General features: G+C 36.7%; 1 protein-coding gene across 3 annotated transcripts in view; it reads left to right on the top strand.

The window, feature by feature from the left end:
• The window catches only part of LOC126977232 (inositol polyphosphate-5-phosphatase A), an 81,092-nt gene that overhangs the window by 50,942 nt on the left and 15,622 nt on the right, over nt 1-14,528 (top strand). The window contains exons 11-13 of one of the 3 annotated variants that reach the window (XR_007732177.1): nt 1,998-2,172; nt 2,425-2,461; nt 10,794-13,468. Coding sequence is in view for 2 of the 3 variants with exons in the window: in XM_050825960.1 (XP_050681917.1) it covers nt 1,998-2,172; nt 2,425-3,123 (874 nt within the window). In the remaining variant the exon portion in view is untranslated. Of the gene's footprint in view, nt 1-1,997; nt 2,173-2,424; nt 8,749-10,793; nt 13,542-14,528 lie in introns of those variants that run through there. The other 2 variants (XM_050825961.1, XM_050825960.1) reach the window with 2 other exon arrangements.

The raw sequence follows: 14,528 nt of genomic DNA, 5'->3' as shown, positions 1-14,528 counted from the left end.
CTCTCATTTGGGCCCGTTACTTTTCACACTTTTTATTAACGATATTTCAAAAAATATAATTGATTCTAGTTATGAATTATATGCTGATGATCTAAAAATATATCGAACAGTGAATTGCCGTCTTGATCAAACTAAGCTACACAATGATATCGATCGTGTGTCACTTTGGTGCGCTACAAACCTTATGCAGCTTAATAAAAATAAATGCAATCATTTCAAAATATCAAAGAAGCATATAAAGTTTAAAACCACGTATAAAATAGATGGCGTTTTGATTAAAAATACTGATGAAATTAAAGATCTAGGCGTAATTATAGACAATGAACTTAGTTTTAGCAGCCACATTGATAAAATTGCACAAAAAAGTCATAAAATGCTTGGTTTTATTTTTCGAAATACTGGAGACTTTAAATCCACTGAGTCGCTAAAAATACTGTTTAATTCTTTAGTAAGACCTAGCCTTGAATATAACTCAGTAATTTGGTGTCCATACTACAAAAAATACATAGCTCGAATAGAATCAGTGCAGAAAAAATTCGTGCCTAGACTCAGTTATATTGATAAAACCTATCATTATGATTACCAAAAAAGGCTAATTAATCTTGAAATTGATTCCCTGGAAATGCGTAGAAAGGCGGCCCAGTTGATTTTTCTTTACAAACTCATAAACAACCTAATAGACTGTCCAGATATTCTTCAAAATATTGGCATTTGTGTACCGTCATTTAATTGTCGAATAGGTACTTATTCCCCAATATTTATCAAATTTTATAGAAATAGAAATAAGCGTCTTTATAAGAACAAATAAATAAGTTTAAGTTTATTATGTTACAAAAACATAGTGGTCTTATTGCAATGCAATTTTATTTAAAAAAAAAAAGGCTTAGTAGGTTTATTTTGACTCACCGACCCTGCAACGGAGAGCTTCACATTCTGTAACCGTGCAATAGAAACTATTTGCGGAATTTGGAAGTCATCTCACGAAGTTAAAATAATAGACGCATAATTTTCTGATATTTAAGACCATCACATAAATAGTTATGTTATATATAATTATTATTTTTACTGAAAATATTATGGATTGTTTCCATATTTATGCGTGAGTCAAAACAAATAACAATTCTAGTAAGTTAGTTATACATTGAATGAAATTTCAGGCTGATGTCGCGAGCAATTCTAAGCAGAAAGCAGTAAGTGAAAGCCTGTCCACATGTCTGTTGTGTGTGTTCTGTGTACTGTGTGCCCGAAACAAATATTTTAACTTATAAGATCTGTGGTGCATTTCAAAGATGGCGTCTAGCTTATAAACTAGGATGAAGTATCAACTGGATTAGCCATGCACGTACAAGGGACAAAAAATCCTATATTCATATTTAAATATTTTTATTCAAAATAGGATGTGACATCACTTATTGAAAGCAACTACCACCCATTCAAAAATGAATGCCTCAGACCTGAGAGGAAACGGGCGCAACAAACTCAGCGGGCTTTTTTTTCATCCAATAAATATGTTTACAAAGTAATATTGTACAACAGGAACAAACGTAAACTTTTTAATTTTAGTACATTTATTGACCTCAATATTAAAAGAGGCTAACTGACCAAAGTGGTCTGAACTGAGTTTCTTTATTATACATTTATATTATAATCCGCACAAATTAAGAGTAGTAGAACATGGTGGATAAGCTTTATCTATGTTAATCTATCAGTCAGTCTCATTCTAGCGGGGAGTTAACAGCTCTTGAAGAAGCTTCGTGTGTCGAGGTTTTTTTTAATGATATTTAGCGTTGTTGTTGAACAGAACAAGATTTGACACTAAATCGTCGATGAACGAATGGATGCTCGAAACATCAATACTGAGTAACATAGTATTACAAATGTCATTTCTAGAACCCTTTTTAAGTGCAGCGTTAATATGTATTAACTATTTGGTCTAACCATTTTATTTTTATATCAAGATAAGTATTTCTATATTATTAATTTACCTATGCCTACAGAGTGTCGGAGTCGGAGGCATCGTCGGGTCGCCGTAAACTGGTTCGCAACCAGTCGGAGGGCTCGCCCAAGTGCGGAGACACGTCCGCAGAACTGAGGCGGCTGGTGGAGGCACCCACGCGACGTCGGCACGAGTACGGCGTCATCGGGGACACTGCCTGCATGGGTGACCACAAGGTGAGACTCGCGTCGTCCGGAAACATGTCCGCCGAGATGGTGTGGCTGGTGAGAGAAGAAGAATGGCGTCATCGCCTGAATGACCATAATTTTGCGTGATCGCTAATTAGATAAATTATTTTTTACTTATTTCAAATTCAATTAGTAATAATTTGACTCGATTTCTTCTAATAACCATATTTATTTTCCTTATCATCAGTTCGCTGAGTAGTTTTGTTTTAATATTAAACTTTTCTCTCTTCTTACTTACAGCCAATTTACTTACGAGTGATGCTGCAAAGCGATCGAGGTACTGTAGAGTGTAGCGAGCACAGAGTGCCCTGTGTTATATGCGCGTGCGCACGGCTTGCCAACCCAAAAGCAAAACTGTCCCGAAATCCGACCGACCCCGACCTTATCGCTAGTAAAAAAATTAAAATATTGACAGACAGCCACCCGGACCAACTATTATCTGACGATCGAATAAAAAGAACCCGCGCCGGCTCGTTGAATGAGACAATATTCCGGATTCCGTTCGTAGAAGTCACTAGTGCCGACTATTCAAGTTTCGATGACATATTTGCCAACGAAATCAACTCATCCCTTTTGAGTCCCGTGCAATGCTTAGATCCTTACACGCCGGAAAGCGTGGACTCCCACACACCCAACGCCGAAGCTTCCGGCTCGGAGGACCAAATCCTGATAAACGATATCGTCAACTCGAATATTGATATAAAATCAAGTACATTACCAAGAGACCGAAGCGTGTCGCCAACTCAGCTTAAAAATCGACTCGATAAACTCCTACGTGGGAAAGAGAAGCCCGAGTTGAGTAGATTGGACAGTCGCGAGAGTTGCAAGTCGGATAATAGTGTGAAGGGTGGCCTGTGTTGTTTGGCGCTGAAGTGTTACGGATTCTGTAGACGGAGCGCGCGCAGTTGTAAATGTAGTTGCTTCAAATGTTGCACTTGACCTTTGTATTTTTCGCCAGAGCCATACAGAAAAAAAAACTATCAACCGTCCGTCGAGCCATGAATGATGTTTATTCAATCTACGTAAGAAATCAATATTAGGTGTGATGTACTTATGAATACCTATTCTATTTTTAAATTTACTTTTTTTTTCTCGGATGGCTATGGTTTTAGCGTAGTTAGCTAGAGTAGGTGAACCTTTTTGGTTATTTATTTTTAATTGACGCTTATTGTGAGCTGCATGCAATTATTTACGCGTGCGTATTGTTATGCAATGTTAGTGTAAGTTGATATGTTGATGTGAAAGCTAGTCGTATGCACATTCTCCGTTAATAATTATTATTAATTAGTATTATCCTAACATGATACAGGTTGTTGTTTGATTCTGAATATTATCTCACTTACAAGGATGGCCTTAAACTTAATTGAATACTTTAATAGTTGAGAGATATATTTGTAAAGATTTTTCGAATCGAGTACGACAGTGTTTTTCAATCTGTGGGTCGTGCGTAGGACCCCTGCGTCCCCAAAGTAGAGTTTGGTGGTCGCCAAGCATCTTTGCCGCCGCCATGATCGCCGGCAGAAGGAAAAGGGCAAGTTAGACTGCAATTAAATCACAATTATAAAGGATGGGCTTGTATTATTGGACGTAGATCCTGAAAGACGTTCCAAGCCACATTCATCACATTTTAAGGAATTCGAGTTTAAAGTTTAATCAATATTAGTGTATTCCATACGTCATGTGGGTTGGGCTCCTAAGTCATGATGTCATTTAAAGAGTGACAGTAGGGCTGCCATTTTATGTCGGTCCGTTAATATGAATCACGTGACCAGTTTTGTGTTCTTAACTCAATTTCGACATGTTTGTAACGTTTTTCTAGAATTACGTCCAATTTTCAAAAATTTCTCAAATGGTGGTGCTTTTTGAATTCTTAACAACAACAATGTTTTCTAATTTATATAAAAGTCTATTTCTCATTTTAGTTTTAATGTCGACCATTGAAGGGAATGTCACACAGGTATGTATGAAGTGGCAAAAGGTTTACCAGTGGCAGGCTCCTTTGCACAGGCTGCCGGCTAGATTATGGGTACCACAACGGCGCCTATTTCTGCCGTGAAGCAGTAATGTGTATAGTGCCGCTCAGAATTTTTGGGGTTTTTCAATAATCCTGAGCGGCACTGCATTGTAATGGGCAGGGCGTATCAATTACCATCAGCTGAACGTCCTGCTCGTCTTGTCCCTTATTTTCATTAATAAAAGCTTGGTCCCCTTGCCAGCTCTGGATATTATTGAATTTTATATTAATTATTAATTTGACTGATAAGGATTTATACAAATGACTTGGGCTTTCTTTAGTGTTAATTCCGCCAATATTTGTTTTAAAAAAACAAACAATTCGACACGTGTTTCGCCTCTACACGAGGCATCCTCAGGACGTGTTGTCTCGCCAAAATCTGGCACGAGACTTTTAATTTTTACACCAAACTATTCAGAATAAATAACACCCTGTATGTATGTATAATTTATACCAAATTGTAATAATCTAGTCTAGGTGAACTCAAGTGACTTAATATTAACTTAATACATTATAACGGAACTTAATTACCGTAAAATGAAACGACGCGTAACTTATTAGTAATACTATAGTATTTCTAATTAGGCTTGCTAGCGTGTGATTTTGTATCACTGGCCTTTATAAATTCCACTGGACAGGCTGTTCCATATGTTTGACAGCAAATTTTGGTCCCTCTTTGAAGCGCCACTCGCGAGCGTCCAGAGAACTAATTTTGACGTATAATACAAATGGCTGCGCAGGAACGTACAATACTCTGAAGTGTTTTTGCATTTTCAAATTAATTTCGTTCGTTTTCCGTGTTATTTATACTTCAAGAATCAACGTAATAAACTACACAATTTTACTGTAAATAGTTTCCCACCATCTATCGTTGTTTCTTGTTTTAGTACCGCACTATTAGGCTCTCGCTACATGGCCAACAGCGCCAAAATGGCGAATATCAAACAGGCACAAAAGCACTTTGACAGCCGCCGGTCCAGTGGTATATAGTAGGGGTCAGTGTTTTGTATGCGATGTTTAGTTGTTTATCTATACATAAAGTTTTGTTTTATGGATGTCATTTATCTATTAATGATCTAGTAAAGATCGGAATATTGTATTTACATCTTTTGAAATTAATCCAATTTTCTGTTTGTATTTAATTCTTCCCGATTTCCTTCCCACACCGGTCTATATATATGTTTGAAAAACGGGTAAATAATTCGGTACAGTGACTGCAAAAGTTGTTTGAGGCTCAATTCTCTATCCATAGTGGGATTTCTATTATTGTTAGCTTTCAGCGGAATTATATATTTTATTGACTTACCGTTATTTGAGCTTCACTGCAATACCCTTGTATAGGTAATAGTTGTAAGTGTAAAAAATGCAATTTATTTGAGGTGTGACACTCACGGCCGATAGAGATAAATTAGTACCTTCTACTGTCAATAATCTGAAGCTGTCCCATATATCGTCATTCTTATCGCCTTGTATTGGGACGCGTGAATTGAAATTTCCATACAAACTTCTATCGCTGGTAAGCTATACGTCGTCCCATTGACAGACAGCGTGTACGGATAAGGTGGGTTGCTGTCGATAAGTTTATTGGAACAGAAAAGTCAACGATAGTTACGATTTTTATCTCAAGTAAGAGATAGATTGAATATTGGGAACGGCCGTTAATGTACTTCTTAATTACTTTTACATTGCTCGTTTTATTTTTTTATTCAATTGTACTTTTATTTGCTAACGTAACATTATCCTATCTAGAAAATAATTAAAATTTCAATTTAGTACCTATTTTGTAATGCATACCGGTATCTTATGGAGTTTTCAATTCTACTCCCAATGATAATGCATTTATTTTTGTGATGTACTATACTCTCAACAAAACTAATATGTACATAGTTATTTTAGTGTTGCCAGTAATCAATATAATGTACTAGCTGACCCGACAGACGTTGTTCTGTTCATAGTATAAAAAAATTGCAGGTGGGATTTTGTAAAATCTGTTCTTAGCATTTTACAACACAATCTAACACAGAACACGACACCATTATATTATTTGATTAATATCCGTTAAAACACAGAACAATTACGATAAAAACAATGCGGTCCAATTTGACAGGAGACTAATGGACACTAAATTGTTTTCATGGTCTTTATCTATTCTAGTCTCTTTCTCACACCTATTTTTTTATGTAAGTATAGTTATCTCACTTTCACACAGGGTTAGTATACTACATACTAAGTTTATGCTTGAGAAGGTATTTCTGTCCCTCTCCCGCGCGTCCGTACAAGTGTAGAGATAAACTTGGGGCATTTCCTGTACTTCGATAATGAGCACAATGTCTTAGTTCTTGTTTGTGGAAACTATTGGTATTGGTAAAGGGCTCCTGTTTCTGCAACTAGACCGCTTAGTTGAGTCCATTTTGCGTGCAGTGTTAGCCAGGCATTCCAACCAGCCCAGCTCCTTCCAGGAGTACACTCCTGGAGTGTTCGCAGACCTCCTGGATCGACCTTGTATTTACTAAGGTTTTTGCCCGATGGTTGGCCACCCTAGCACATTCCAGGATTAGGACTGTCCGTTACGCCGATTGTAAATAGGTGCTTGTTTAGTAATGTGTGACCCGTTAGGGTGCCGACCATGATTCGGATGTCATGTTTATTTAGGCTAATAAGTCGACGTGTCAGTTTGGGCGATAGTGCAGGAATCGCCTCTTTCGGCTGTCTGTTTGCGGACACTGTCGCGAATCAAAAAATATCTTGAAAAAAACGCCGTGTAGCACAAACCCTGTGGTTCCCGTGAGCTATGTTATAAAGATCGATATTGAAATATAGGAAATTTGTAAAAACTTGTAGTATTCAATTGTCAAATAAAATATTAAGTCAGTATCATTTGTAAAATGAAAATAATTTCTATTCCGTCCTGCGTGTTTATATGCAAAGATGAATCTATACATATCGTCCTATTAGATCCAGTTGGAGGCTCCTGTACACCGGATGCCGGCGAGATTATGGGTACCACAACGGTGCCTATTTCTGTAGTGAAGCAGTAATGTGTAAGCATTTCTGTGTTTTGGTCTGAAGGGCGCCGCAGCTAGTGAAATTACTGGGCAAATGAGACTTAGGTAACATCTCATGTCTCATGGTGACGAGAGCAATTGTAGTGCCGCTCAGAATTTTTGGGTTTTTCAATAATCTTGAGCGGCCCTGCATTGTAAAGTTGAACGTCCTGCTCGTCTCGTCCCGTATTTTCATTAAAAAAATCGAATTTTTAGTGACACGAGTTGAACATTTTTTATTATAAATCGACATTATTGCTTGGTGTAATTTTTGACCGTATACAAGCGTTCGGAACCGTACGATAATTATCGTACACATACGATAATTTTGTGCCTACGTAGTATGTACGATAGCATATTATTATCGTACGCAGATTGTACGATAATTTCTATCATGATGCAAAATTTGAGAATTTATATTATTTCACTCATGCGTTGATAGTCTAAATCGCAGTAGCATGATTTTATTTTGTCCAATAAAATCTTGGGAAAATACCGGGAAATACAAGTTCTCTATTCCTATTGGTCCTTACGATCCACTCTACTAAGTTTCACCACTGCCGATACTGTAACTTTATCCAGCGCCTGCTGTACACGCTTTTTTATTGGTTAGTATAGCATCTACCAATGCGAACAAGAGAATATAAGTTCGATATTTCGATTATGTTCACACTTCATATGTATCGTATATTTTGTGTAGAAAAGTTGGCAGTTATTTCGTTATATTATTATGGCTTAGCCTTGGCGCGTTTATTGAACTTAAAGTGGAAAGGGAATCAGTTCAGGTCTGTACCACGTGTAAAACATTTGGGTTTCAGTGTTCTGTTGATTTGACAGCGGTGGTTTAAAAAAGATAAAATACTCTATATTTTATCTTGCACTTGCATGCATATCAATATTACAATTTATATGATTTATTTATCTATAATAGACATTATCCTAAAAATACGATAATTTCGATCCATGTACGATAATTTTACGCCCCTGGTACGATAGTCAGTCCACTTCAAGTTGCTAACGCTGCCGTATACCTTCATTATATTTCGTGTTAAGCGTGATGTGTGTGGTACAAACCTTAGACTGTTTATACGGCTAGATAGTCTCTTGCTGTTAGACAACCGATAAAAACAGACCAGGAATATTAGTTTAGTGTGCGTGACAAGCTTCGTCTTACACTCGCGATTTGTGTGACACTTTGTGTTAGTGTGCCTGAATTGCTCAAAATAGAGGTTAGTTCTAAAGTCTATGTTTTTTTCGACGTTTTCACAGCTGCCATAGTCAATCTAGACGTAAAAATGGTCCAAGGTACAAACTTTGTACAACTACGCTAGCGACAGTTGTATTTATTTTGTCGCCGGTGTCACACAGGCAGGAGAACTCAGTCAAATCATAACCAATAACACTGTTTTATTTATAATCTCCTAATTGTGTGATAAAATGTGCATTTTTTTAATTGTACTTATAAGTATGTAGGATGCTTATTAAACATTCCCAATGTATATCTAATTTTATTTTTTGTTTGTCTCCACAGCCCACAAAAGTTAACGATATATACCTAATCTTGTCATAAATACTGAAACACAGATAAAAAATTCTATTGCAAATAACATATTTTAACTTGAAATATAAAAAGCTTATTTGAAATGGTCTTCATTGTCTGCAATACAGTCTTTTAAACTTTGAGGCCAGTTATCAATAGAAGCTCTCTTTCCATTGGAAAATTCTTCACTGCCAATCGTACGGAGTGCTTTAGGAACTCCAAATTATCATGGCTTTTAGAGAAAGCCGTACTCCCTAAAACTGACCATAAATCATAATCCAGCGTAAATTATGATCTGGACTAGACGACGGCCAGTCTTCAGCTCTGATGAAGTCCGAAACGTTTGTTTCCAACCAAGACTGCGTAGACCGTGCTTTGACCATGACCCGGTGCGTAGAGACATCACTTTATTATGTGTCTTCTATCGCATTTATTACGAGGAGTGTTCCGAAGAGCTGTTTCACCTGATTCCTGCCGCTGAATTCCACCTTCGCACGACACGCCACAAGTTAGGATATCATCCCCACCATCTGGATGTGTGGCGGTGCTCCACAGTGCGGTTTTCAAGGAGCTTTCTTCCACGTACCACAAAGCTGTGGAATGAGCTTCCTTTTGCGGTGTTTCCGGGACGATACAACATGGGTACCTACAAAAAAAACGCTCCTGTGATTCCTCTGGTACTGGAAGAGAATGTGGGCGGCGGTGATCACTTAACATCCTTTTCCATTAAAAATGACAGTCATGAAGACAGTGACATAACGCATTTGATCATTGATTACTTAGAAACCGTTTAATTTCTAAAATTAATATTGTCTACGTTACTTGAGATGCCTGCGAGTTGAAACATCTACCAAAATAGAACGCTTTAACCTCTGATACGCTCACGTCCCGCGCACCCTCCTTTTGCATGTTGAGCTGTTTTGGCGCCAAACACAGAGTTGCCACTTAAAACGCGATAATTATTTGTGTTTATAATAGTTAGGAGAGTGAGTGATAGTCATTGCAAAATAATAACATAAAGGCACAATAATAATTATAAATGTTATGACTCTGAGTGTGTTGTGTGTATAAAGTATAAACATATCTACTTTAGTTAGCTTGGCACGTAGTGTTTGTGAACCCCAGCTGTTGGCTTGTTGTGAGTATTCATTTGTTTATTTTAAATGCTTTTTGTTTTACATAATCTTTGAAGTTATACTTCTTTAGGCGCGTTATGAAAAATATTGTGTGTGGACTTATGTATACACGCAAGAAGTTATACTTCTTTGGCGTTACAAAGCAAAAATCCTTAAAATTATTTATTCGTCCTGCTATACGTTTGTAGAAAGAACGATATTGTAAAAATCTTGCAGAGATGGCTTTGACAATTAATTACTAAATAACGAATACGGCTGTATGGGCTTGAACCCTTTGCCTGTCCTAATAAATGACGAAAAAAACAAAAAAAAAACGAATGTCGCAAACGTCAAAAAATTTTAGGAACCAACTTCACCCTGTTACTTTTGTGTTACAGTGATTCGCGCGTATTTTAAAATTTCACATACATAAGTACAAACACTTTTTTTAACTACTTTTTTCTAGACCTGTCTGACAAAGCTATGGTGCTATTAAAAAAGCTATTACTGTTATCAAATATAAGGTATTTCGGTAACGGCTTTAAACTTTTAGATAAAATGTGTTTTTAGTTTTCAGACCGAGCATACTTATCTATATATTTTATTACTTATAATTTATTTATGAAGGCCTATTACAATATAAAACTATCACAAATTAATTACTTTTAATATTTTTTTATATCATCGCACTGCTGGCCAAATGCCTTCCCTCCTTCTTCCATTTGTCCTTATCTTTTGCTGTGTCCGTATAATTTGTTGCTTCTTTATAATACAGACAGATAAATAAATAAATCAACTAATATATTTTATATCCATATAGTATAGAGACAGTTCAATCAGAAATTGAAAATCATCGGATTTTAGATAAAAATATGAAATAATGAAACATATTTCAGGAAACTATAAACAGGAGCATCACTTGGAGACGTCTCGGATCAAAGCCAACACTGACGAACAAGACGGTGACAGTGTTGAGCCCAACACTCGCTACATACACTTCAGTAACGCGCCCGATGTCTTGTGTAAGGAGACTGACATCTGATGTGCTGTGTGCTTGGCCCTTCCACTGTTACGGTCCGGAGCGACTTTATCGGAAAACTAAGTAAATGAAAAAAAAATTGCGTGCGTACAACGTACACATGTAAGAAGCGACACCTGCATTGTGCATGAACCTCTAAACTGCATATGAAGTCCTGGTATATGTTGCTAGGATGACACATGATTTCAACCGCTATAGAAGACATTACTATCACCGTTACCATATTTATTTTCTCCCATGTCGATGAAGTAATACGTCGGGCGCATGACGTCAGAATATATTAAGGTATACTAGCGTCATAGATAAGACAATCTTTTCTTCAACTATGATCGCCTGGTAGCAAAACACTGTATAATGCTTCCTATCTCATTCACCCACGTTAAATCTGTGTCTGTCTGTTTTAACCGTCGCGATTTTTCGTTTCGTCGACTTTCAAATCACAAAGATGCTAAAGTAGTTCTCTTTTCAATAAGATTGCTTATCAAATGTTTACTTAAACCCGAGGGAGGTGAGGTACGGTAAGCAGGTTATGTACAACGGAGGCATATCCACTGTAGCTATTAACAATATTCACTATAGAACGTGGCTGGTGGGTAGTAGTTAATAATGTACAGGACGTAAAAAATGCAGTTCTGATTGGCTCTAAAGCAAAAATATATTGTAAATGTCGCTAGGTCGCCCTTGTCGTGTCATACACTTCATGTGCAGCCTTGTTCGTGAAGTACTAGAAAGACCCTGACATATTTTGAGGTTATAACTTGACATTCACGGAGATGTCAAGTCAAACTTTGAAACCGATTAGATGTAGGTCAACAGGTATTAATTTTTAGTCTAATTTATGACTAAACTTTGAAATGTAAACAAAGTCACTGTTAGTTTGATTGCAGATATGCTAAACCTTTAATTTTGAACTGAATCTTTAAGTAGTTTGATGGAATGGTATTTGTTCTTTGAACTGATAAAGAAATCCGACATCCAAGCAGACTAGACAAGAAATAAAATCATATAGCTAGAATCAAAGAAATAAAGTAACACAAAAAAATTAACTTAATAGTGAGTCATCACTCTCGTTGGGATTGTTAAATAGTCACAACTTCTCTCAAAGAGCGGCGTCATTCACAGCACGAATCTATCATAAATCACGTTTTTTTGTTTACAATAACCCAGCTTGTTTATATAGCAATCCGTAACCGAAACCGCATAATGATACCTCGGGTATTATAAACACAAGTGGGTATCACGTTTCAAGTGGCCGGCGCCGGGTTTGGCGCCAAAACAGCTCAGCAAGTGGCTACTGCGAGCGCGCGGGACGTGTTGGCATATCTGAGGTTAAATTAAAGAAAAATGTTTAGCATGTATGCATATCGAATGTTTATTATCAAGGTCCAGTTTACATGTAAATAAAAATAGTTTTGGATTGTTTTTTTGAAACCAAAATATTTGAACTTGTTCCTAATATTGTTGTATGTAGGTATTTATTATTATTATTTAGTGTAAGGTAGTGTACTTAATACTCATTTATCCCACCCAGTATTTATTAATGCTCTCGTATTCTACCTAACTGATTTGCTAATTACTATTAAGGTACTTCCATGGAACATTGAATAACTTGCTTTATTTATTTAATTAAGTTAAGGCCGCTATCCCAAGAAATCGCCAAAATAGCGGATAATTGTAACCATTTCTTGAAGGTTTATATACAGCTTATATTTTTACAATGAACAATTATATATCTACAGAATATGATAAGAAAATTAAAATTTTCCTTACATTTCTATGTTTTATGGTCAGTGGGATATAAAATCACTAAAATACCTCTAATTTTTACAGTTTGGAGCCATGCTCATTATTCAATGTAGATAAAAATTTTACGAAAATTTATTAATTGTACACCAATACTATTTAACATGACATAGTTTTGTAAAGAAAATTGTATTATGTTTGTTATTAATTGAAAATGTTTCTAATTCTGAATTAAAAACTATTGAGATCTTGTGGGAGAGAGGTAATATAGCACCGCTCGATTCTTCAAGGCTATCGGCTCGGTCCCCAGCCTTAAGATTAAAACAGAATACCTACATGTTGCATATTGTGTTGCAGACTTATTATCAATATACTTATGATATATCTTGTGTTTTGTAGGCAGCTGTTACAAAACCCGCCATGTTAATAATTACGACTATGAATATAAGTTTATATTGTACGTTCCACATGTACAGTGCTCCCAAATTAATAATGCGCATACAGATCTTCGCCACTTTTCGGCAACGGTCGTATTTCCCGACCGTCGGGAGACGATATCTATATAGAGTGGTAAAATGCATTACTTTTGCATAATTTAGTAGAATTATATTACAATAATAATAACAAGAGTGGTGTGTAATAGGAGCTCTATATAATTCCACATAGACTGAACACGTGCAGTTGGCACCAATACTTAAAGACGACTGACTGACCGGCTACCACAGCCGACCGCCCGATTTGTTTTCGTATTGTGAACACATGATTTGACTCCTGTTTCTTTCGCACAAGGTGCAAAATGCAAGTGCATTGTTTAGGGCTCTTACGATTGAATGATTCGGGTGTTTTCGGGAATACGCCCATTAGCGAAGATCTATACAGAGCGCATACGCGCATTATTAATTTGGGAGCACTGTACTATTTTATACTCTTTGGTTCCACGAGAAAGTAGCCGATAGTTCGTCACTGACGCATGCCTCTAGTCTTTAATGAACTATTATTAATTAGTTTTAAGTACGAATCTTCATTTATTATAATATATTACTTGTTTTCTTAATCTAGATAGAACTTTCTTCATAATTCTATTTACAGTTATTAGATACAAACTTTTATTCTTTGATGATGTGGTCAGTCTTCAAGATCTACCGTCCAATCAGGTTAATAAAAATATGCCTCAGATTATACTTACTATTATATATAACATATTTAAATACACTATTTCAACCCCTCGGAAACTATGCTGTCAAAAGAACTTTTACACATAATTTGTTTATACCTACATATTATGGCGCCGCTTCACGATCGGCGATTACATGCGAGCACGATCGTTCGGAGGGCTTCTTTGCTTCTAGTCGCCGATTATCGTCTATAATTATTGTCATAGTGATCGCGGCGATCGGTGACTTGTCGGGTTTTTTGGGCACGCAAGTACAAGTATCGACCATCGCCGATAGTGGAGAGGAAGCTTTATATGTAAGCTGATCTGATAATTTGAGCGGTGATCAAAACTCGTCCCCTGCGTCGTCTACCCTTTTCTGGCCTGTGCTGAAATATAGCTGAACTTCCGCACTGCAGTATGCGGAATAGACAAAAACTTTGTCATATCGTAAGCGAATAACGCTGTGCGCTCCACTATACGTCGGAACAGCATCTGAGGGGACCGATCTCTGTGGGTTTGTACCAACGAAATTCATTAAAGACTCCTCAAATATAATTATTATTACAAGAAGAAATTGGGCGCGCGGGGTAGATAGGCAAAGGATATGGAGTAACACTGCCAGTAGGAATAAAAGAATCTACCTGCTCTGAAAATAAAAAAAAATCTCTCAATCATAATTTGTTTTACAGGTAA

The sequence above is a fragment of the Leptidea sinapis genome, chromosome 44 (genome assembly GCF_905404315.1).
Source record: "Leptidea sinapis chromosome 44, ilLepSina1.1, whole genome shotgun sequence".
Taxonomy (NCBI): domain Eukaryota; kingdom Metazoa; phylum Arthropoda; class Insecta; order Lepidoptera; family Pieridae; genus Leptidea; species Leptidea sinapis.
This window is presented reverse-complemented; position numbering and strand designations above follow the sequence as displayed.